This window comes from Rhea americana, unplaced genomic scaffold, assembly GCF_003343005.1.
Source record: "Rhea americana isolate MKP2758 unplaced genomic scaffold, rheAme1 scaffold_124, whole genome shotgun sequence".
NCBI lineage: Eukaryota > Metazoa > Chordata > Aves > Rheiformes > Rheidae > Rhea > Rhea americana.
In genome coordinates, this window is record NW_028185306.1 from 2493475 (window position 1) to 2516873 (window position 23399).

The window sequence follows — 23399 nt, forward strand, 5'->3', positions numbered from 1 at the left end:
CAGTWGTACTTGCTGCTCCAAGTCCTACCTGAGCTCCTGCTGTGGAAGAGAGCTGCTCCAAGTCCTATCCCAGCTCTCAGAAGGAAGTGGAGACCATCACTTCTGAACTATGCTTGGCTCTCCTCTAAGTGTGGGAACACCTTTCCTTCATTCCTACTTTGCCTTTTTAGAGGGCTGCTGTAGATGAGGGCAGCTCTCACCTCCTTCCTTCAAGTACTTCTCAGTCTGGGTGTTGCATTGAGAAAGAAGAAGGATTCTCCACTAGCGATCTGCTATGCATCTCCCCGCTGCAAAAGATACTGTATTCAGCAAATGCTGTCTTCTTGCACTGCTGGGATTTATACATAACTTTGTGATGAAAATTGACAGTTAACTATAAGGGAAAGAGAAAGAATATGATGTTAATGGGGAAGTAGGGATTAAAGGTATGTYTGATTCACGACCTACTCCAGAGGGTAAGTATCTTCAGCCTGAAGTGAAACCCAGCTCCATATAGTCAATGGAACCTCCCCACTGGCTTCAGTAAGGARTGTATTTTGGTCTCTGAATCCTGTCTGAGGCCTTTAGATAGCTGGCTTATATTTAGATCAGGATTTGGATCTTATAAATTGCATCTTTTCCAGGGAAAATATACAGCTATCTATGTTTTGGTTTTGGAGTGGGGCACTCAATTTTTTTGACGTCTTACCTTTATCAGGACTTCTTGTGTTAGAAAAACTGAGCTCAGAAGTCCCTTTGCCACATTGATCTACATCCCTTTTTTTTGTTTGTTTCTTAATTTTGTTTGGTGCACATAGAAGTACGTGAGAATGAGGTGATGACATTAGGTAGAATAAGAGAGCGCTGGCAAGCCCAGCTCCTCACAGTGTTGGCCAGCTATAGGTGAGCAGGTCCCATGTTGGTAGAAGGAAAAGGGCTATAGGATCATGAGTGGTGATCAGATGGAAACCACAACAGGGGATCAAGTCTTTAACAACCAGATTAACTGTTAACTATATAATAATCTATAAAATAATGTTCATTTCTTTTAAGGGATGGGAAAGACATGGTGGATTTTGTTACAAAATCGACAGTACCCCTCGAAGTTTTGAACATGCTTCCAGTGGTTATTTCTGCCCACCTGCACTTGTATCAGTAACAAACAGGTAGTTAATCCTATTAGACAGCGTGAAGATACTTTAACAAGAGCTATTCTAACTTTAGAAGGTGATGCATGGCAAAAAATGTTACCATTATGAAACAATAGTTGTGTGAGAGTTAAGCATAATTACTAACATTGGCTAAAATAAGAAGTGTGTTTTGCTTCATTCTTTAATTGAAATTAAATTTGATAAAAAAACAATCGTTAGTCTGATTTACACGTACAGCAGTGTGTACTTAAATGAGTATGCAAGAATTCAAGCAAGCTGCTTTCTACAGGAGTATTTAAGGTCTTTAAAAAGYTTTTACAGTGTGCTTGCTAACTTTACTGAAAAGTGACAATATATTCAACTTTTATAATCAAAACATGTCAAATTTTAATTCAACTCAGTTACTGTTTTATAAATGTTTCTGTTTAGTTTTGCATCTTAAATGCCTTCTCAACAAATAGGGGAGAGGGTAAATGTTTGAAAAGCATTTAACTTCTCTGTTCTTCCTTGCTTTGTTTCTGTTTACCTGTATTCTGGTTTCAGAAAGTCTTTCTTTACTGCAGATGTCCAAGTGCTTGGTTGTTCTCTGATATGTTTATGACTTACCTTTTTATATTGAATTCCCATAAAAGTTTAAGACATATTGATGTGTCAAATAGATAGATTACGTACATATTTTAACCTGCATGTGTTTATTGTAAAAAACCTTGGGAAAAAATCTTCCCTTCCTTTAGGACAGGGGAAATACTGTAACCACTAGCAATCAGACGAGTGGTAGCTAGAATTCTTAGGAAAACACAGGCTACCTAAAATAAGAAATTATGCTAATGAAAATTTTGCTTCCTAGATGATTTCAGGATTATGCAGAGTGAGTGCATAATCCTATAATATACTACAGTACAGCAGTAACATTTACTAGGAGAATAAAGAATAAATCCTGGGCAGCTGGGCATTTACAGCTCAAACTTCACAGGGAGTTAAGGGCACACTGCACATCACTGGAAGCATGTATCTGCATTTTTCTCTTTATTTTATTCTTACTGGTCAAAATAAACAGCCATCACTTATATTATGCTGGTTTCCAATCTCAGTACTGGAGTGGCAGAGGAAGCTAGCTGTTAGATTGGCTTTTTTAAAATTATTGCTTAGGTTTTGTAAGTACAAGAACTTTCAGTGTATTTATCCTAAAATTTTCATAAGGATCTTCATTTAAAAGTAGATTGTACAGAAAGGAGAATTGGTATAAAGAGAGAACATGGAAAAGAAAATGGAARTTAAAATAAAAAGTCCTCAGTCACTCTCAGAGTTACAGATACATTCAGGTTTTTACATTGACATAATTCTTAAGGTATTTAATAATTCTTTTCACAATATGTTAAATCAAGAAGGTGTAAAAGTCTTTATTACTAGACTGGGAAGTTATTATGCTGTATGTCTTCTCATAGTGAGCTGGTTACATGTACTCATAAACTAAAGCATAATTTTGTATAATGCTATACCAGTTATTTCTTATATTACATTTAAGTGATGAAGGGGTTACTTATGGAACATTTATTACTTGAAAAAGGCCTAAATCTCTGTTGTATTTTAGAGAAGAAATTTTAAGATGGGAAAAGTGATGACTTCTGCAGTCAGAACAACTAGTGCTTCGAGTTCTTCAGCTCTTCTAGTCTCTTAATGTGTCCAGCTCAAGTAAAATAGTCCTGTGCAGAGCTTTTTCTTTTCCTTTTCCGTATCTCTGTGACCTCATTGAACTTCTGTTCTAGCTTTTCTTCTTCATACAAGGAGTTCCTTTTTTTTAGCTGTGCGTCATTTCTATGTTCTATTTTCACATCCCTTAGCATAAGCATTGATCTTCTTAGGTATCTTAATCTACTGGTTGATGTATGTGCCCAGACACTGTAACGTAAAATGGAAAAAAAATAGGTATGTGCCTGAAGTTGCTCACAGACTTCTATAAATAAAATTAAGTACCTTTGTATATTTTTCTCTCTTCACTTTATTTAAATCATGTCATGAGAGGTCTTAATTGAAATACCAGTTAATGCATTTTATTCTAATACATTTTTGTCTTGATCATTTTATTAAGGTTTGAACAAGCTTTTATCAACAGTATGATCCGTAGCATGGTAAAGTCTGAGAGAACTTATTTTTGGATAGGACTGCAAGACCTTAATAACACAGGAGAGTACTTCTGGCTAACTGTGGAAGGGAAGAACCGCTCCATGAGCTATACGAACTGGAACAAGCATCAGCCACGTGAGTAATATGCTGAACAAGAAAGCGCGTGTCGGGGGAGGCAACGTACTGTCTTCCACTGTAGAGAAGTGGCTTAGCTTAGTGGCTTAGATTGCAGAGTTGCAGTCCCTGCCTGGCCAAAAGAGCAGAGAGATACGTGTACATTTTCMATAGACTGCATAACTTCCTACCGCGGTTTTAGTCAGATTAGTTGGCAGCTGTAGGAGAGCCCTGGGTTTCCTTGCCAGCTTTGTGCCCGGGCACCGTTACCGCCTGCCCGCCGGTGCTGGCTCTTGGGCGAGTGGAGGCCTCGTCTTGCTCCCCCCGCTCCTCTGTGCTCAGGGAAAGCTAACCGCTCTGTTCTCCCAGGCACAGCCAAACCGGTACGTTTTAGGGCTCTGCACAGGGGTAGATTATTTTCTAGCCCCATTTTCTCCATCTGCTGTCATGAGGGCAAAGATTAATGTGAAAACCTGTGAGCTGAAGGCAGTCTCCTTTTCAGCAGTGCTTTCTGGGAATAGATGGAATCAGGCAGSAACTTTATTTATTTATTTATTTATTTTTGTCTCTAAAAGGATTTTCGTACTTTTTTACAGCCCTTAAGTAGGCCATTATGGCTTTATGAGATTACCAGGAATAGGTCCCAAAGAAGTGTTGAATTTTATTCAGTATCAGACACAGATCATAAGTTTGCCTTTTATATGAAAGAAAAGGGGATAGATTGTATTAGATAGATTTCAAGCAATAAAAACACTGTGCAGAGATTTTTCCTTTTTCATCCCCTTTAGCAAATACAGTTTTATGATACTCTGCTTGCTTGCTTGCTTTTGCTTGGTTTRTGGCAATTTAACGGAAAACATTCTAAGAAAATAAAATTGAAGAAATGAAATAATGCATTAACTTGCAGAATCTTAGAAAATTTATTCAAATGTGACCATTGATGTTGTGGCCAAGTTCTTGACTTTTGAGATAACTTGAGGAGAACTGGCATTTTTGTTGCTTATCCTTTGAAATTTAAGCCTTTTCGCAATACCTCACAGTAATGATACAAAAATTAAAGCRCTCCAGATCACTAATTGCTTCTGAATTTTGGACTCTCTACTTTTGGTACTTTACTACTGCATTTTCTAAACATACTTTTAAAATTTGCATTTTATCTTCTGCATTTTGTGAAAAGAATCTTATATCATGGTTCATTTTACAAGCTCAGGTCATCCTAAACAGGCTTATAAACTGGTCACTGAACAGAGAGTATGCTGTTTATGTAAGTTCATCAAGGTCAGACCCAGGACCTGATGCCAACAGAACAATCGCTTCACCAAAATTCACAAAATTCTACTTTATACTGATACTCAGTACTCAACTTCCTTGTTTTAGGCCATTCTGGAGGATGTGTGGCTATGCGAGGAGGGAACCCTGTTGGTTATTGGGAGGTGAAAAGCTGTAAGAACTTCAAAGCAATGTCACTGTGTAAGCAAAAAATCTCATCTTATGAAGAACCTGAGCTTACTTTTCAAAAACATTTGAGTTCCTGCTATTTTGGATGGGAGTCAGAGAATGGTTTGCTTAGCTGCTACAAGGTAAAGAGACAAACTTGCTTTGAGTTTCTCTGTTTCTACATCGATTTTCACATGCTGTTTGTAAAATATTTTTGATAAAACATTATTCCTTTTATTCAGCAAACAAAATTTAATTGTTACTTCATTTCGAAGTGAATGAAAGACTCTAAGATTTGAAACAGAGCTATACCTTGGATAATATGCCTTTATTGTAGGAGATGGTGGATTTGCTGTAGAAACCAGCAAATAATATTTGATTTTTATGGGCATCTGAAACCACTGCTCTCCAAAATCAACCATTTTTATAGTGATGTTTATTTTATTGCAGATATTTCACAATGAGAAAGTTCTGATGAGAAGAACATGGGATGAAGCAGAAGCGTTATGCCAAGATTTTGGAGCACATCTTGCAAGTTTTACCCATATCTATGAAGAGGAATTTTTAAACAATTTATTATATACTATTTTTGATAGGTAATTATTAATATCAATAATTTATTTTAAACATACTGGTATCTAGAAAAGAACTGACACATTAAGTCCTCCTATCCTCCTTACTGGTGGCATATGACTGAAGTCTCTCCTGTTGACTAACATGAACTTAGAAATTGGTGAAAAGAAGCATAATAGCAGCACTGAAATATGATTCACTTTGAAGATCTTCTTTGTAGCAGATGTAGAGCAACTGTTAATGTCAAGATGACATTCCTATGAGTTAACATTCACTAGCTGAAATGGAGGTTATGCAATTTTATTATGCAATTTTATTACTTTTTTAGATGTTTTCCTCTTTAGAATTATAATTTAACATTTAGTAAAAAAAAAGAATTTGCTTCAGGGAACCCCAGAATGTTAATAACTGCATGTGCATTGCAGTATAATAGAGTGAAYTCAGGAAGAATTTAATATGGTTGTTTACACTATATGAAAAAATAAGCTGTGAAATAGAAAATAAGCTATGAAATAGTGAAGGAAAAAAGTATGTCAGAAATGTTTTTTTTTTTGTTGTTGTTGTTTTGTTTTCATCACAGGACAGAAGAAAGGCAGTTCTGGATTGGATTTAATAAAAGAAACCCATTTTCTGAAGGAGCATGGCAGTGGTCTGACGGAACACCTGTAAATACGTGTATACTACATATTTCAGTAACTTCTCAGATTACATACGAGCATGAGTTCACAGAAACAAACCATGTGAAAAGACAAACAGTGTCCAGGAAAATTATTTAATTTCTACATACTTCATTTAAAGTAATTCTTACGATAGGATTAATAGTATACTCTCAAAATAGCTGCCTGTACAAAAGGGTTATGCAACAACAAAAGGATTTTAGTAGACGTATAAAGTTCTGCAGATGTGGGCGTTCATGCAAAGCAGGTTGTGTTTAACCTGGGACCAGGTACAGGCAATTCTTCTCTGCTAGAATACAAAGGCAGAGTTACCACACATGTATATAGATGACCATTTGGAAAGCATTAGGGCTGTGCTTATATGCCTACATTGTCCTGTGACTGCTAGATTCATGCCTGCATTAAAAGTTAAATCTTTCCTTTTTTCATATCACTTCTAATTTTACATCCTCAAAAGATGTTGGTGCCATATGCTATCCAACAATTAGTACCTGGGAATTAAATGTTGACCAAGTAAGAACTGTGATTAGAACCCTGGGAGACCACAAAGGTTGGTCAGTTCAACCAAACTGAAGGAAAGCTGAGGCTGTCATCAGATGAGTTTGCAAGACGTTTTTAAGACTCCCTTATTAAAATGGCTGTCTCTGTAATTTGTGCACTGAATATCAAACTTGAAAGTTCTTTGAACAAGTATTGGATTTTGGAGTACACAAAAGGGTCAGTTTTTAAACTCTAATTGGTTTTCAGCCTGAACAGAACAGTGCCAGCTCTGCCATCAATGTTTAAGTGATTTCAGAAAGTAATTGCAAAGTTCAATCATGCAACATGCTGAACAAAAGGAAATGCTGCTAGGCTTTGGGTGACCGCTGTAAATCATATCAAGAAATTGTTAGCTTTCATAGCTCTTCAATTACTTATCTGAAAAATAACTTTGATATAAGATGGGAAGGTTGATTAGCACACTGGGAGGACGTGATTATGGGCCCCATTTTAGGATTTTACCACCATAATTAGGTGGTGCTCTACTTCATTAGTCTGGAAGCTATTTTTGCTGTACCACAGACAAACCTCTGAGTCATTCCTTTTTTTCCATAGTGAGATTTTGAAATGCTTTATCTTAGATTGTTGGTGAAAGGTAATGAAAATGCTGTTTTCAGGTTGTATCTTCATTTCTGGAGAGCAAGTATGCTGAAGATGATTCAAGAAACTGTGCTGCATTCAAAGTAAATAGAACAGTCTTTCCAGCACACTGCAATGAAAAGCGTGAATGGATATGCAAAATACCAAAAGGTGAAAGAACTGAACAATACTTTTTGGTTAACATACACTGCTTGTTAAACCTATTATTTGTAAATCAGAGGAGACAAGTAAATATATTTAAAAAGCTATGTTTTTAATCCACCTCTGGAGTTCTTCTCATTGGTCTTCTGTGTAAAATCATAGCAAAGCTGCATGCAGCCTCTAGGGTTTGAAGACCAGTCAACAGGCAAGATGTGTGCAGGTAGTTTAAAAATGGCTAGCAATGATTAGCAATGATTAGCAGTTGGAGGTAATAAAAGTTCTGAAAATTCATAAATGTTGCTAAAAATGTTGTTTAGGAGCTGTGGCAACTATTTTATTCCATGTTTAACTGCTTTTCTTTTTTTTTTTTCTCATTAAATAAGAATAGCAAAGGTCCTCATGATTACTGTTAAATTCTCACTATGTGGTAAAAGCACTTCAAGAGAAATAATCTTTTTTCATTTTTAATCAGAAATTTATTAATTTATTTTGCAGGTGTTAAACCAAAGAATCCAAGTTGGTACATATCTGGTATGAGAACATTGTTTTCTTTTTTCACATTTTGAAACATTATAATTTGGAAATGTGATTAAGGCTATTAGTTAAAATAACTGAAATGTTTTACATTAGCTAACTTCTAAGCACTTGTTGCTAAATATCTAAATCTGCCACTCTTCTGTTTGGGAATACTGAAACAGAAGATAGTACTCAGGTTAGGCAAAGGAAGGTGGCAAATGATGAGCATAGGAGTGTGATATCCATTCCATCACGTTAAAACTGCTTTTTATTATAATTGCCAAAGTGTCACAAGATGCTGTATCCATGTGATTTCATAGTCCGATGTCAAATACGATTCTGTTAGTTTGGAGTATTTGTCCTATGACATTCATCACAAAGAATAAGAAGTGAAATGAAGTTTTACACCTACACAACACTGATTCTTTTGCTTGTTTTCCAGAATTGCCATGGTCATACTACCAAGGAGCAGAATATCTTTTCCATGTAAATCCTGCAGACTGGACCAGCTTCGAGTTTATCTGTGGCTGGCTTCGCAGTGGAATAGCAACAATAAATTCTCCTGGGGAACAAGCCTTTATTCAAAATAAAATTAAGAAGGTAACAAAAACTACCTTGCAGAGGTGTCTTGCATGCGTGTCTTGGATGCAGTGTACATATTTACCAGTTTCTTTTTTGCCCCATCCATCCATGACCAAGGGGACACAGATAGCCCCTCTGCTGCATCCTCTTTAAATTTCATGGCTCCTCAGTTGTTCACCTGGTGATTCAGCATCCGTCAGGATTTCTCCTGATTTGGGGGAGATAGAGAAAGCAGTGCCAGTAAGGTTAGCAGTATCCCCACACAGTTCCACTGTGGGTCTTTGGGTAATGGTACTCAGGGGGTGTTTCAGGTGGTGTATTAGCATCAGGTGGACAGTATGTCCAGATATTTCAAACAGGCTTTATAGTTTTAATCTTCACTGTCATGATTTGAGAGGCTGCTCTTGGACAGAGCTGACAAAGAATGAAGAAGTACTGATTTCCTTACATCTTAATCAAATCTAGAGCTCTGAACCCTGRAGCTGGATGCTTATGGCTTTGCAAAATAGATTAACTTTGCCTTTGGGCCAGCTTCGGCATCATTCGCATATTTCCACACCTTTGTCTGATCAAGTCTGAATCAGACCCCTTAACACTAAGCATATTTGTATGGAAAAAAGAATCTGACTCTAAATTCCCATTTCTGTAGGAAAGCAGGATTTCTGTACTAACCACTATGATATAACAGATTTCAACCTGAGAAATAGCTGCGGAAGCAGATGAGTTCTCAAAAAACAATCTGTTTTCTTTCAGATATTCTCAGGAAAAAAGAAATACAGAAAATAGAAAAAAAAAAAGGAAAGAAAGAAAGAAAAACCATGATCTTTCTGCCTTACTGAGGGCAAAAATTACACAGCTGTAATGTAAAAGAATAACAAAACCATGTTACCATATTACAAAACCAATTTAAAAGAACAACCAGTACTGAGTCAAAAAAGCTATTTACCTATAATTATTTAGTTTTCATTACATTGCATAGTCTTCTCTGCTTTTAACTTAAAATAGAAAATAGAAGTGGAATTTTTGTAATAAGATTTTTTTTAAAGTTTCCAATGAATTATGAACTGTTTTTAACTATTACTGAAATAATCTTGTATTGAAACATGATGAACCAGATTTAAACCAACAATTTGTGGCTGAAAAAACATAAYGAAAGAGCACCCTAAGTGGATATAATGTCTTCACCACATCTGTTGCAGACTCTACTCTGTATGTCATACTCTGTATTACTTAAAAAAATGATGTATTTTCTCAGTTAAAATGATCTGTCACTTAAAATTACTGCTCAGAGTGTTTCTTTAAAGTTGTATTTGATTATAAAAGATCTTTCAAACACAGTTTTATATTTAAAATAAGTAGTGGGTATTACAGAAGTTTATAAGCATTCTGTCATGAGGAAGCTAAGTTTACTTCGCTGGGACATGAACCTGGGTTAATTTTCCTGAAGTTTTGTCACAAAACATGAAAGATCCTGCTATTTTAAAGCCTACTGGTTTTGGCTAAGCTTTCATAGAGTATCCAAGTGTGTTCTTAAGTGATTGAAATGCTGAATCTAATTCTGTTTCATGGAAGCAGAAGTAAGGATGAAAATCATTAAAATAATACTAGGCAATCTGAATATACTTACGTGTGCTTTTCAGATGAGATTGTATAAGCCATTAGAAACTTCATCAGAATTCCTCACCACAGAATTTGAAATCACATTTTCACTATTTCTTTGAAAACTGTAATCCATAGTGAATGTTATGATTAGAAGACTGAGCTGAGGGCCAGTTGATACCAATTCAGACAGCATTCCTTAGAGTCTCTTTTTTGTTAGGACTGTCTAGTTTCCTCATTTCATATTGTTGTGTAAGCTGATTCCAACTGTAACTCCAAGCACAATATGCCTACAATAACACAGGCTGTGCTTCAGTTCTTTCTGGAAAAAATAAGTGCTTCTCATAGGCAGCATGGCTTTTATGATGTCCTGCATAGTCAAAGTTTTTTTTTTTTTCCTTTGTGAACTGTTTTCCAAAGATCCCAAAACTGTGACTGCTGAGTGGCTAACTCACCGTAAAAATGAATCTCGCTCATACTCTAAGACAGCAGTCAAGTTCGTGCTAAATAGTGCCTGTTTATGCTGTTTGAATTATATCATTTCTGTGGCTTAAATGTAATACTTTGCTTTTTGGGAGTGGGAATCCAGAACCTTTCTTGAGAACTAAAACCAGTATGAAAATCTGTTAATCTGCTGTGTGAGCTATAAGAAGTCAGTTAAATATGCATATTAAATGTGGAAATTAGAAAATGGTACTAACAGCTAGAAGTATTCTAGTGGTAAATGGAAATATTTGCATTTTGTAAGTTTAATAATTGTCTGGGTTGTAGTAGTTGAAGAAAAATAAAATTCCAGTTTAAGACTGCAGTAATTTTCAGGCTGGATAGGCTGTAAATTCCTAAAATTGATATTCTTGCACACAGAAGATATACCAGCAGTGTAAACATGACACTAAATCCTGCTCTCCTTAGTGATTAACTGTWATGAAATCAATAGGAGTAATCACATTAGTACCTATTACTCTCACTGAGATCCAAAGGAGATACTATTCACCTGAATACAGACAGAATCTGATTTTGTGGGTTTGTTAATGACTGCATAAGAGGACAACTGTATTTCTAAATACATGGCAAACTATTTTTTTTTTTATAGCTATCGAATAGTGATGTTCACTGGTGGATTGGATTGCATGCAGAAAACTTCAGTGATGAATTTCGGTATGACTGTACTTCAGCTGCTCCTGGGTTGTAATTGGCATGTCTTGTTTACAAGCCACCCTTCATTTTAATAGACTAAAACCATTTGATGACTGTGTGATATTCAAGAGGCAGCTTAAATTCTCATATAAAAATTATTCAGAATATGTTACTCTTAATTTATTTCCGTTTGCAGTATTTCTTCTGATAGGAGTAAAAAAGATTTAAGCCGAAGTCGTGAGTGGTCAACATTACTGTGTTTTTTTTTTTTTTTTTTTTAATGCTTATTTAATTAAAGGGAGCTTTCTACTCTGTACCTGCATGCAACAATTTCTGATGTAGATAGTATTTTAGGTAAAGAAAGGAAAATGTGTGATTACACTCTTAACATTTCTCTGCAGCTGGAGAGATGAATCACCAGTAACATACCAGAACTGGAAAGAAGGGAGAGAAACTTACCTGCCTAAACCAGAGAAAAGATGTGGCTTCATTTCATCGCAGACAGGTTTATTATATATTTCCCTTTGCTGCAGGACTTGTAAATTGATTCTGTTGTGGGACTGAGGGGTTACATTTTTTAACTGCTTTCAAGAAGTATAATTTAGTGTTACAGTCCTATTGTGTGTTTAGCATTTAGATAACTGCTTTTATGGATAAGAAAAGAGTAGCAAAATATCATGAATCTGCAAGGGTATAGGACCTGAAAGCATGTTAGTGGTTCTAGTGGTCTAATGTCAAAACATAAATACTCCAATGATACTGAATCTTCGTTTTACTTAAGAATCTTTGATGTGGCACAGCATAAATGTTGATGCATTGCCAGTTTTCACAGTCAGTTTTCTCATATGCAAATGAGCCAGATAAACTGAGCAACATTTTTTCCTACAGTTATAAACTGTCAGCACACAACTTTAAATGCTCAGGTCTCTAACTTATTTCTGATTCTACAGCCAATTAGCTGAGTGATTTGGGGTACCATGTTTTGTTATCTCATGGTGCTAGCCTTTACATCATCACTAGGATCTGTATTTTGCTACAATAATTAAAATAAGTTAATGTTGCCAGTTCCAGTGATTTTTATTATCTCACAGTCTGTGTTTTCTTGAGATATGTAAGTCATATGATAATGTAAAAATCTCAGCTTCCATGTCAAAAAGAATTTTCTTTGTATTTGTGAGAAGATCTGAAAAAATTTAATCTAGTTGCACTGTTATAATCCCAGTATCAAAAGACAAAACTGAAAAAATGTAAACTCTTTTTTTGTACATAATCTTGAGGTTCTGATTCATGATTTTCAAATGCTTGAGTTGAGATACTATAGTTAACATCAGCTAAAAGGGCTCGTCCCATCAGCTGGCTGACAGATGGGAACTGGTCAATAAATTTTTGATAGCACTATTTTCCACGGAAAAAATTATTTTCTTTTCGAGCATGTCAGCATTTTATGTCAGTATTTGGATCTTGCCAACAATTTTCAGTGGAAGGAAGTCAAGACATTTTACATGGAAGGCATCTTTTCTATTTATTTCTTTTTTTGCATAATATTAATATCTTTTCTAAATACATGATGATATAGGTGTACGTTATGTGAATTGGTGTAAAGGAATTGGTGGAACTTAAAATCAAACTGTGGGTAAAAATAACCACCTCTTCAGCCATCAAATCCACTGCAATGTGAAATGTTCAAATGCATTTGATGTAGAATCTTGTCTTACTCAGACAGTAAAGCATAGCCTTAATGCTATCTGATCTGGGTAAGAAAAAGTGCTTTCTAGTTCTCAAGTCAATGTTGAACTGCARTCTTTTTTCCACAGGACTTTGGGGTGATGAAAATTGTACTGTTTCTCTTCCCTGTATTTGTAAACGTAAATTTGCCTGGAAAATAGAGAAAGAGATTCCAAAAGACCAGAACCAACAAGGACTGTGTCCCAAAGGCTGGTTACACTTTGGATTCAAAGTAAAACAATTTTTTTCTTTGATTATTCCAAATGCGTTCTATATTTATGACAGAAATTGGACTTCTTAAAGACTGTTCAGKATTTGAAGATTTTCTTCTCTGTTGAAAGTAGGCCCTTAGATATATAAATAGTAACTCAGTGATACAAAGGTTTATGATACAAAGGTTTATGGTTATTTAGCAGCTTTGCACACATAAGTTGCTTTAATACAGTGTTAAAAATTTTACTTTAGTTCAAGGAAATGAGTATTCATATATGCAAATCTATCCAAGTGTATTTGTGCATTTGCTGTCAAAGACTGTTCCATGTTCTCTTTTCCATTTATGACAACTTTAAGAGGCCTTAATAGCCTGAAAAAAATAACTCTGACATCTCCTTATACTAAATGGATCCCTAACTGTTGTCATCCTCCTAAAGATGCAGTTTCAAATAGGATTCATCAAAGGTAATTATAAACCGAGGTCTATTTGCAATTGAAGGTTGAAAGGCAATTATTTCTTCAATCTTCTCTTAAATGCATACATTCCTTAATAGCAACATGCATGGAGAGGTGACCAAATTTATTCCAATGCTAAACTGCAATGGCTACAAGGACAGCTTTAAGGCAGATGGTATTTACCTTTAAACAACTGATTTGAATCCAAGCCTAGTTGGTAGAAGCTGAATATTGATACCAAGAATTTAGGAGAGATTCACTGCAGAACAGAAATTAATGAAATATTTACTTTTCAGTAAAGTATGTGAAATGTTTGAGTGGCACTAATTCAGGTCTTTTCTGGTCCACCTGATGATATTCAAGACTTGTTCTTCTTGGCAACCTGGGCAGGAAGCACTAGATGCTGAAAAAGCATGTCCTGGTTGGYTGATGTGGACCCAGTAGTCTTAGTAGTTGGTAAATAGCTTTTACACTGGAGGAAAAATAAGCCTGTTATTTTTTGAAACAGTGCTTTTTGATACAAATTCCAAAGGATCCTGACCACCTGAGAAACTGGTACTCTGCACAAGCATTCTGCAGTCGATATGATGGGTCACTCGCTTCTCTTGAAGATGAAATGGAGCAAGGTAGTGTTTTGAAAATACTTCTGATTTCATATGATTTCATCTTCATTATGATGCTGTAGTGGAGTTTAATCGTAGGTACAGAGTTATGAACAAAGAAGGCTCAGACCCTGTTTGTAGTTCCACTGCTTTAAACAAGTTAGTAAGTGTTTCTCAGTTTGCCGAAATGTAAAGAATCAGATATGGACTGGACTGTAGGTATCTTCTGGGGATTAATTGTAATTTGTACTGTGCTTTGTACCAAAAGAAGTGACAAATGAATTAAAAATTCCAAAAGGAACATCTGTTTAACAATTTGCCTTGTAAAATTCCTGTATTATGAATGCAATATCATACTATTGTAAAATTAGCCCTATTTTTGTCCTTTAGTAGTACTTAAAATCTGAGCTATAGTATAGCACATAGGATCTGGGCTGGAACTGTTAGAAAAATGAATGTGAGCACATTCAGATATCTTTGTGGTCCCTATTCATAAAAATCTGTAGTTTAGTTTGATATATTTGTAAAACTTTGAGGATGGAGGGAATATAATCTTCTATCTTTATTTGAGAAGTTTTATTTTCAACTAAAATTTAGAAGGGCTTTTTCAAAGAGAYGGTATCCTGAACTATATGGTTATGTTGTTCAAACTACTGTGAAAATTTCTGGAGGACTTATGAGTTAATGTACTAGATCCTCAGCCAGCTGAAGTTCATCAATTTAACTCATTTTATAATTAGACAGAAATGCTCTGCAGCTTGCATTCTTATTTTTTATTAAATATATATTGTCAGTGGTCACTGATTACATTTTTCAGTGCTCTAGTATGTTAGGAGAGTCTTCAGCTGTACCTAAGTGGTTAGCAGTAAATTATATTTGATATTTTACCCTGATTTCATTTTCCAGCTTTCATAACAATGAATCTATTTGGACGGAAAACTAGTGTTTGGATAGCTTTGCAGAGTGATGATTATGAAAAATGGCTGAATGAAAATTCTCCAGCATACTCCAACTGGTCTCCAGTTGAAGTGGTACATGTAAGTATTGCCAGAGTTTTATGGTCAGTGAGAAGTTGTTGTTTTATCTGTAATAATCATGCTTGCCACAAAGATAAGGGCTAACTGGTCGCAGCAATTAAGTCTTCTCTCAGTTTTTGCAACTTCAAGCAGCTGTGGGTGCAGATTTATGAGCATAACTAGCAGTTGCAAAAGAAGGCACTATTTAGACATTTATTTATTCAGTCTGTGGTTCTAGTCATGTTCTCTTGCAATTGCTTATAAGTGCCAGAGTTTAAATTATATGGTCCATATCTTACACTAGCTTTTGAGCAAGACCGAGGAATAAGATTATGAATTTCATAGTTTATTGTGTTGTTTTACATCAAGTTAGTAGTTTGTTCAGTGAAATTTTGTGACTTTTTTATTATGAGGTTGTTATTTCAAATTGCATTTATGGGAATGTTCATTTTTCTACCTAAATGTTTGTAACTGTTCAGTGATTTTCAGCTAATTATTCTTCTAAATTGACGGTAATAATCATTTCTATTCTTAATCAGTTATGCATTGTTTTTAGACAGTATCTTTTAAAATTATTATTACATTCTGTGTTGATTACAGAGACAGCGTTATAACAGTGCCAACACTCAAGAACAAGTTCCACTATGTACACTGGTATCAAATAACCCTAATTTTTATTTTACGGGAAAATGGTACTTAGAAAACTGTCAGAAAAATTATGGTTTTATCTGCCAGAAGACTCAGGGTAAGGATTTGTTGTTTGTTTTGCTTTTGTTCTCCTTTCTTACAATGTTTAATTCATTTTATGTATTTTCTTTACATCTAGGATTATTTAAACATCAGTAAACTCAGGAACAYAAAAGGTTTCTAAGGTAGTTTTACTTTGATAGTTAGACAGACTATCTCTACAATATTTAATAAATCATTACCTGTGATGCAGAAGTAATTTATAAAAATTATTTTGGTGAGAAATTTTGTTCCTAACTTTGAGCTTTCTGTTGCATATCTTAGATTCAAGAAGGGAGGTGAAATTTCATGTTGAGTATCATGGCAAGCAGAGTAACAGCATAAAATTACAGAAGACAAACCTATGGGTAACTTAAATGAAAATCTCCTGGTTTGGTTTTTGTGGGTCTTGCAAAATTAGGTCAGATTAGACTCTAAAAGAAGTATTTCTGTGAACAGTCTAGACTGATTGGTTAATCAAATGCAGTTTGGCTTTTCACGCTTTTCTAATTCTGTTAACATAATATTCATTTGCCAGAAACACAAAGCTTTTGCAGGGAACACACACTGTTTTGTGCTGATTTGTTTTTTTTTTTTTTTTTTCCTCAAAATCAGTTCCAAAGGTGCCTCTTTGGTGCGAGACGCTGACTTTTCCAAGAGTGTGTTGGAAGTTTTCTAACTCCATCCCAAGAGGTGCTGCAGTTGTGCCAGCATGAAACTGCCATGGCATGTTACCAAAATAGCGCAACAGCAAATTATTAACCCTTAAACGAGGGGAGGACTGTAATTTGAGCCTGTAAGGATGTGTCCTTGGACACTGTACTTAATGTGGCTATTTTATACTGCTCAGCTTTATATATCACCTCTTAGTTAAGCTCTGTGTCTAAAGAGATGATCAACTCCTGCTGTTAGCTTAAGAGGCAAGAGCATGAGCGGAGAAATAGAATAAACAAATAAGCTTTGGGAATGCTCACATGTGGCTCATACAAACCGCACATGCATGTATTTGACATTTATTATGAGAATGGCTGTGGGCATTGCTGGAGTAATTCTACACATAGTGTAGGATTAGTATACACATGCATTTCCCAGCTGTACTTTGCTTTCATCCGAAACGTTCACGTTTTGACCTCTTGCTGCTGCTTCACGTGGATGGCAGAGGCTTTACAAGGCAGCACAGGAGGGACAAGAGCTGCCGGGTTGCAGTGATGGCAGGGGCCTCCACCTGCTGCAAACGGTGCTGCGTGTGGTGCAGAGTTTCAGTGCAACASAACCACCAGGGCTGAGTGTCCAGGACTCTTGACAGGGAAGACGTCTTTTTTCTTTCTTTTTTTTTCTTYTTTTCAGTCTGATTTCATTTTCCACTGTGTTTGCGGAATGCATTGGCTGAGTGCAGGGGCAGGCGAGCGCTGGAGCGATGTGTAGCAATATGCAGCTGGAAGAAGAGAAGCGAGGGAGGAGTGAGGCAACCTCTTGCTGGCAGTAGCAAACTGCTAAATTGGCTCAAATGTCCAGACTTCTGGAAAAGATGAGACAGGGCTTTGCTTCTGCCATTCTGTCCACACCCTGCCTCTCTTTTGTCAAATTACTTTCTGTAGGAGATTAAAATGAAGCCAACAGATCTAACTTGTGCTCTAATGTGTTAGTGATGCTTGGGTCTGGATTGTGTGAACATTTCACTGTGTATACTCCTTCTAGGGTTTTCTTTAGGGGGTGGCACGTGTGTAATACCTCTGCTAGCTTAGGGACAGAACCTTTTCTTGCTTAGCAATTTCTAAATTGTAAATGAGCTGTGAATTACAAAAAAGAAATTATTTAATATGATAAGGTGCTTATTAACACTCATCTCATCTTAGCCATAAATGGAACYGAGTTAGCAAAGCAACTGCTTTTTTTTGTAATCACAGTGAAGTTTTACAGACAGAAATAATTAATCTAGACTGACAAAGGGGATTAAAAGTAAGGCACTGCCTATTTTAAGTCTTTGAAAGTATACAGTCAAACTTTGTGCATGTTAGCAATGCCATTTTCCTCCTATCTCCTATAAAAATGGGAGCCTAGCAGCATCACAGACTGAGGTGGGGCAGAGATGTTCTCTATCTCCATGAGTCTCATGGAAGAGACTCTTTCCCTCTCTCTGTTTCTTAAATCTAAAAAGTTTGCTTTTTCTTCTGTTTTTTGTTTTGTTTTGTTTTTTACAATTTTGTTTTTTTATAATAAAGAGATTGAATTCTCTATGCACAGGGCATTTCTGTAAGTGGCAGTGCGATGATCTTCTTCCCAGCATTGGTTCRCAGATATCAAAGATGAGCTAAAAATGTTCCCAGCCACTTATTTCTACTATGAGCCGGTATCGTCATCCCCTCAGTTGTGCCAGCACGATTATTTGTGAGGCTTTGTCATGCTGTAAGCTGATCTTGAAAAGGATTTAAAATAACCCTTTAAAAAAGGACTGATCTAGATTAAATGCAAGGTATCRGGGTTACGAGCACTCGGAAGCACACTGCTATTAGACATTTGGGTTACGCCCAGATCCCATGTGATTTCTTACTGGCCTTTAAAGATCAAGTAAGTGGAACTAATTCCATCCAGGTTTTCTTTTTTGGTATACATTAAACTCATTCACTCCTATGACCAGTTCTGTACTGTGGCGGRATTTCAGATACTGTTCTACTAGTCTTTTCTCTCTCTCTCTCTCTTTTTTTCACAGTTCCTCACAGAAACTAAAGAGTTTGCAATTTTTACATTCATTTTTAAGGACAATACTGATGCTTTGGGAACTGTTCTGCTTTGTTGTCTGTTTAAAAAAAATTCCTTTCTCTCTATTTATCACAGACACATCTAGACATATCGTAAATGCATCTGAAATGTACCCTATGCCAGATACTTTAGAATATGGAAACAAAACTTATAAACTGCTACGTGGGAATTTTACGTGGTATGCAGCTTTAAAAACCTGCATGGCAAATGGAGCTGAGTTGGTCAGCATCACAGACCAGTATCACCAGGCTTTCCTTAYGGTCATTGTGAATCGACTGGGGTACAACCACTGGATCGGGCTCTTTACCTCAGATGTACGTAATGGATTCTGTATCTGTGAATACGACTCTCTAAATGACTTTTTTCAGTATTTGATTTCATTCATTTGAAGTCTCTAACAGCTGGGTTCAAGAAATGAAACCCCCAAACCCTTGTGGCCTAACTGTTTTTTCTTGCAACATGATATATAAGTTTTATGAGAGAGAGTTTGGTCTTGGAAATATGTAATACAATGAGAACTGAAAACTAAAAGACATAGAAAACATTTTTAAAAAACACACAAAAAAATCTATAGCTTCTCATTAAAATTACTTGTTTTCATTTTTGTGGCTCTGTGAACTGAATAGTCTATTCCTTAAAATAACAGTTTAGATGTAGTTTGTGGTCTCCCAGAAATAAGTTGTGAAGATCCTTGAAGAGCTGGCTATATCTTTTATTTTTTGTTGCMCAGCTTTAGAAGAGATAAAAGAAGTTGTGTTCCATCTGGTGAGGACAACATCAGAAGAAGAGGCATTGCTTATATAAGGCTGAACATATCAAAGAAATAATCTTAAATTTGTTTTGGCAGAATGGGCTTAACTTTGAATGGTCGGATGGGACTAAGTCTTTGTTTACCTTCTGGGAAGATGATGAGTCCCAGGCGTTTGGCAGCTGTGTTTATATTGATTCTTTGGGGCACTGGAAAAGTGCTAACTGTGAACGAGTTCTGCAAGGAGCAGTTTGCCATGTGCCACCTAGTAAGTCAGAGTTAAGTTTTATATTAATTTTTTTGCAGCTCCAAATGCGTCTGTTGAAGTGGAAGTATATGAAAYGAAATGAATTGATCTGAGGCTAAGCAACAATGATGGTTTTAATCAAAAAAGAAAAATATTTTCCTTGAAAAATACGATTGGCATTTCCTTACTATATCCCATATTTGTGAAATGTTTTTTTTCCCCCATAAAATACTGGAAATCGGGTCCAATCTGTAAGAAAATGGACAGAGAATTTTCATAACAGGAAAAAAACACAGGAAATTTACTATTCTGATTATTCAATGAAAACTGTATTATATRTGAAAAATATTAACTGTTAATAACCTAGCTCCAAGGGAACTGTATATTTGCTGCAGTTACCTGCGGAGGTGGGAGAAGGTGAGCATTTAGAGCAAAGTGAAAAATTAGAGTCCAGTGTTCACTGCTTGCACATAAAAAAATTTTTTTGCAGCCTTTTTTGTAAAGGAGAGAATATTTTTCTGCATCCTAAAATACTACTTCTTTCCTGCAGTCCTCTATCAATTACCAGGACTTCATTTGATGCCAGATTCAATTCTGAAATTTCATTCAATCCAGGATTGCACAGCATCTTTAGCAGCATCAAGTTCTGAAAATACTTCYTGGTTGGTAGTATTGATTACCAGCCACTCAGGATGTAGCTTATTACAGTTTTCAAATCTGTTGAGAAGAAAGCTGATTGGAATGCTTCAAGATAAAAAATTACTCTCTAACATGGATTTTGTAATAGCAGCTGACTCTAATTTTCTAATTTGTTTGTCTAATAATGTAATCATGTGTTGCTTAAGGCTTATCTAATATTTGAAGACAATGTTTTCTAACAGAGGAGGATATCTTTAAGACCGTAGGTAATGTACTTGGAAAATACAACACTACCAAAAAGTGAAGATGAGTATTGCAAGGYGAGCTTGTAGCAAGTTGACCTGCATTACAGGGACTCCTCACTGCAGTGCTGTGCAGGCTGGAGAGGCTCAGTCTTACTCTACCCAGTGGGAAACTCTGCAGTGTGCTGCGGTGCTCATCATTAACTCATCTTTGTGGCTTAGTGGAGAGAAGCTCCACAGACCTTGGAAATCCTCAACCCCCGGAGACATTGGGCYTTTCAGAAATATTCTGATATGCCCTACCCTATTATAACTCTCTGTGCATATCAGTATTTGTTAGATTGTCCTGATAGTACTGCTAAAACCCTGCAAGCTTTTTGGCCAGCAATGCAGGTTTTGCTGTTCTAAATACAATATACACAACCCCTAGGTATTGACTTTCAAAAGAGGATATAAAGACGTAATGCAGTAACATGCTTATTAACATTATCCCAAAACAATGTGTGGAATGTTATATTAATGTGTATCTTGTTATGCCAATAAAGCTGTGCTGTGATTTCTGTCACAGAAAAGAAACTCACTGACTATAAAGGCTTATGTTCAGAAAAAACTGTTCCTTGGATCAAATTCAAAAACAATTGCTACAGCTTTTCCACAGTTCTGCAGGGCACAAGTTTTGATACAGCATATGAAGTTTGCAAGAATCAAGGTAAGTATTTATTTTCTAGGTATAAAATGTCATCTTTTCTTGTTAGCTAGAAAAATGTTATTTTTTTAAAATGATAGAATTTGTGGCTTGTTTTTTCTCCAGTTCAAGGTAWTGGTGGTAGAACTAATAAGCCAAGTAAGAAATTGGAGACTAGTACAACGTAGTTCCTGTCTATGTGAAAATATTCATTTCTGGAATAACACATAAAACACATTTTTTTTCCTTCAAACTTGTTTTAAAGTCATGTGAGAACAGTTTTATATGAACATATTCACATTAATTGCAAATTTAAAATGTTAGAAAGCATAAGTAGAATTGTTAAGCTTTTGAATTAAGGTTCTTAACATTAGATTTTTRAAATCTAATGTTATATTTTTTGACATAGATTAATTGAAAATGTATTCTGTATTTAACTTGTAGGATCTAATCTTTTAACTATTCAAGATGAAGATGAAAATGCCTTTATTCTGGAAGAATTGCATAGTTTTGGTTATTCTGTGCAAATGGTTTGGCTGAACATTCTGCTTGTTACAGACAGTAAGTTTTGGGTAGAAGAGAACGGAATATAAGAATCTGTTTTGTTTTATTTTGTTTTTATTTTAATGCTGGTAACCATGTTCCAAAGCACTGTTATCTTTTGGTGTTTCTTTCCACTGCTTATTACCTTTACAATATAGTAAAAATAGCCAAGCTTTCTCTAATTATTACATTTTTTTAATAAGCTGAATGCACAGTATGTGCATGTATGTGAATACCTTTATTTTTTCTTCAAGAAGCAGTACAAGCTGCTTTCTGTGTCAGCTCTGTAATATGTTTTTAAGTCCTTGAAGAAGATGGAAATTAGTGGCCAAGCAGACAAAATCCTGGCATTCCTTTAATAAAATATTTTCTTTGCTACGGTAGGGCCAGCTGAAACAGATACTTACTAAAACAGTATGGTATTTTATGATTTATCACTTCTCCCTTTAGATGAAACAGTATCCTGGTTTGATGGTTCTCCTTTAAATTACTCCAACTGGGGCATCAGGGAGCCTGAGTTTGACCATCTCAAAGGGAATTTCTGTATCAGCCTGAGGACCATGGATGGAGTATGGCAATTATCTCCATGCAGAGAGAAAAAGGGATTTGTATGTAAAATGGATGCAGGTATGTGTTTCTAGAAAAGAAGGCAGTTTTTTCTTTTTAATCAATGTTTCACGTATTTGCTGTTGTTCTCTTACTTTCTCCTAGCTTTCATTTGAATAATTCTGTCCCTTTGTGTTAGAAAAAATACCTTTAAAAACAAACCAATTCCAAAGGCTACAGTTCATCACTGATTTTGCCTGAAGATTGTGGGCAGTTTATGATGTTGCATAAACCTCCCCAGCACTGCTGAGAACTGCTGGATCCACAGACCAGCCAGGGTAATCTTGTTTTGAGGAATCTGGCAGCCTTTTCATTATAGAAGACCACCATAGACTTTTCTCTTGCATCTGTGAGCCACTAGAGAAAGTCAGAGCAGCCTCAGTAGACCCYGCAGTACATTCAGGCACAGACCTGGGGAGTTGCATAGACCTGGCCACTAGGAATATGTGCCTGTGAAAGAGTTGGAGTATTTTGAGAGCCCACCCAAAATGCCAAAGTCACTGTTGGACTTTATAGTTAGACGTAATCTGCCTCTGCGCAGTTCTGCTCATGCACTTACACTTTTTTAAAGTGCATAAATACTGCTGTCCATCCTTGCAAAAATGTAAGTTAATATGTTCCACTAAATKTAAGGAATTTTGGGTGACAGAGTAAGTCATTTTTAACTTGGCCTGTTGTAATCCTATTGATTTGAGAAAGATTAAACAAAGAATAGGCTGCTCTTGTGTGTTTTTTATGTAGATTATCTTCTGAGTATCAATTTTACAAAGAATATATACATCTTAAATTCTCTTAATTCCATGGATAATTTTATGACAATTCTGTATTCCATTTCAGATATTGATGCAGCAGTTTCCTCTGAAAAATGTAAGTTCCCTCTGGTACTTTCTTAATTTTTTATAATGAGTAATAACTCATTTTGAGTTAATACTTTGTGAGATAACTTTTCACTGCTAAACTTGTAATTTAAAATAGGGTATATATAAAGAGTAATAAGATTTTTTCTATGTTGTTTAATAAA

At 35.7% G+C, this 23399-nt stretch overlaps 1 protein-coding gene across 1 annotated transcript in view; it reads left to right on the forward strand.

The window, feature by feature from the left end:
• Nucleotides 1–23399, forward strand: part of PLA2R1 (phospholipase A2 receptor 1) — a 41421-nt gene that overhangs the window by 14614 nt on the left and 3408 nt on the right. Inside the window, exons 9-28 of the mRNA XM_085325887.1 lie at nt 1033–1145; nt 3220–3389; nt 4746–4948; nt 5256–5401; nt 5959–6043; nt 7213–7345; nt 7832–7867; nt 8295–8452; nt 11127–11191; nt 11572–11675; nt 12985–13127; nt 14073–14190; nt 15073–15203; nt 15783–15927; nt 18744–18982; nt 19516–19684; nt 21113–21253; nt 21674–21790; nt 22223–22399; nt 23216–23245. Coding sequence (XP_085182013.1) covers nt 1033–1145; nt 3220–3389; nt 4746–4948; nt 5256–5401; nt 5959–6043; nt 7213–7345; nt 7832–7867; nt 8295–8452; nt 11127–11191; nt 11572–11675; nt 12985–13127; nt 14073–14190; nt 15073–15203; nt 15783–15927; nt 18744–18982; nt 19516–19684; nt 21113–21253; nt 21674–21790; nt 22223–22399; nt 23216–23245 — 2623 coding nt within the window. The remainder of the gene's footprint in view (nt 1–1032; nt 1146–3219; nt 3390–4745; nt 4949–5255; nt 5402–5958; nt 6044–7212; nt 7346–7831; nt 7868–8294; nt 8453–11126; nt 11192–11571; nt 11676–12984; nt 13128–14072; nt 14191–15072; nt 15204–15782; nt 15928–18743; nt 18983–19515; nt 19685–21112; nt 21254–21673; nt 21791–22222; nt 22400–23215; nt 23246–23399) is intronic.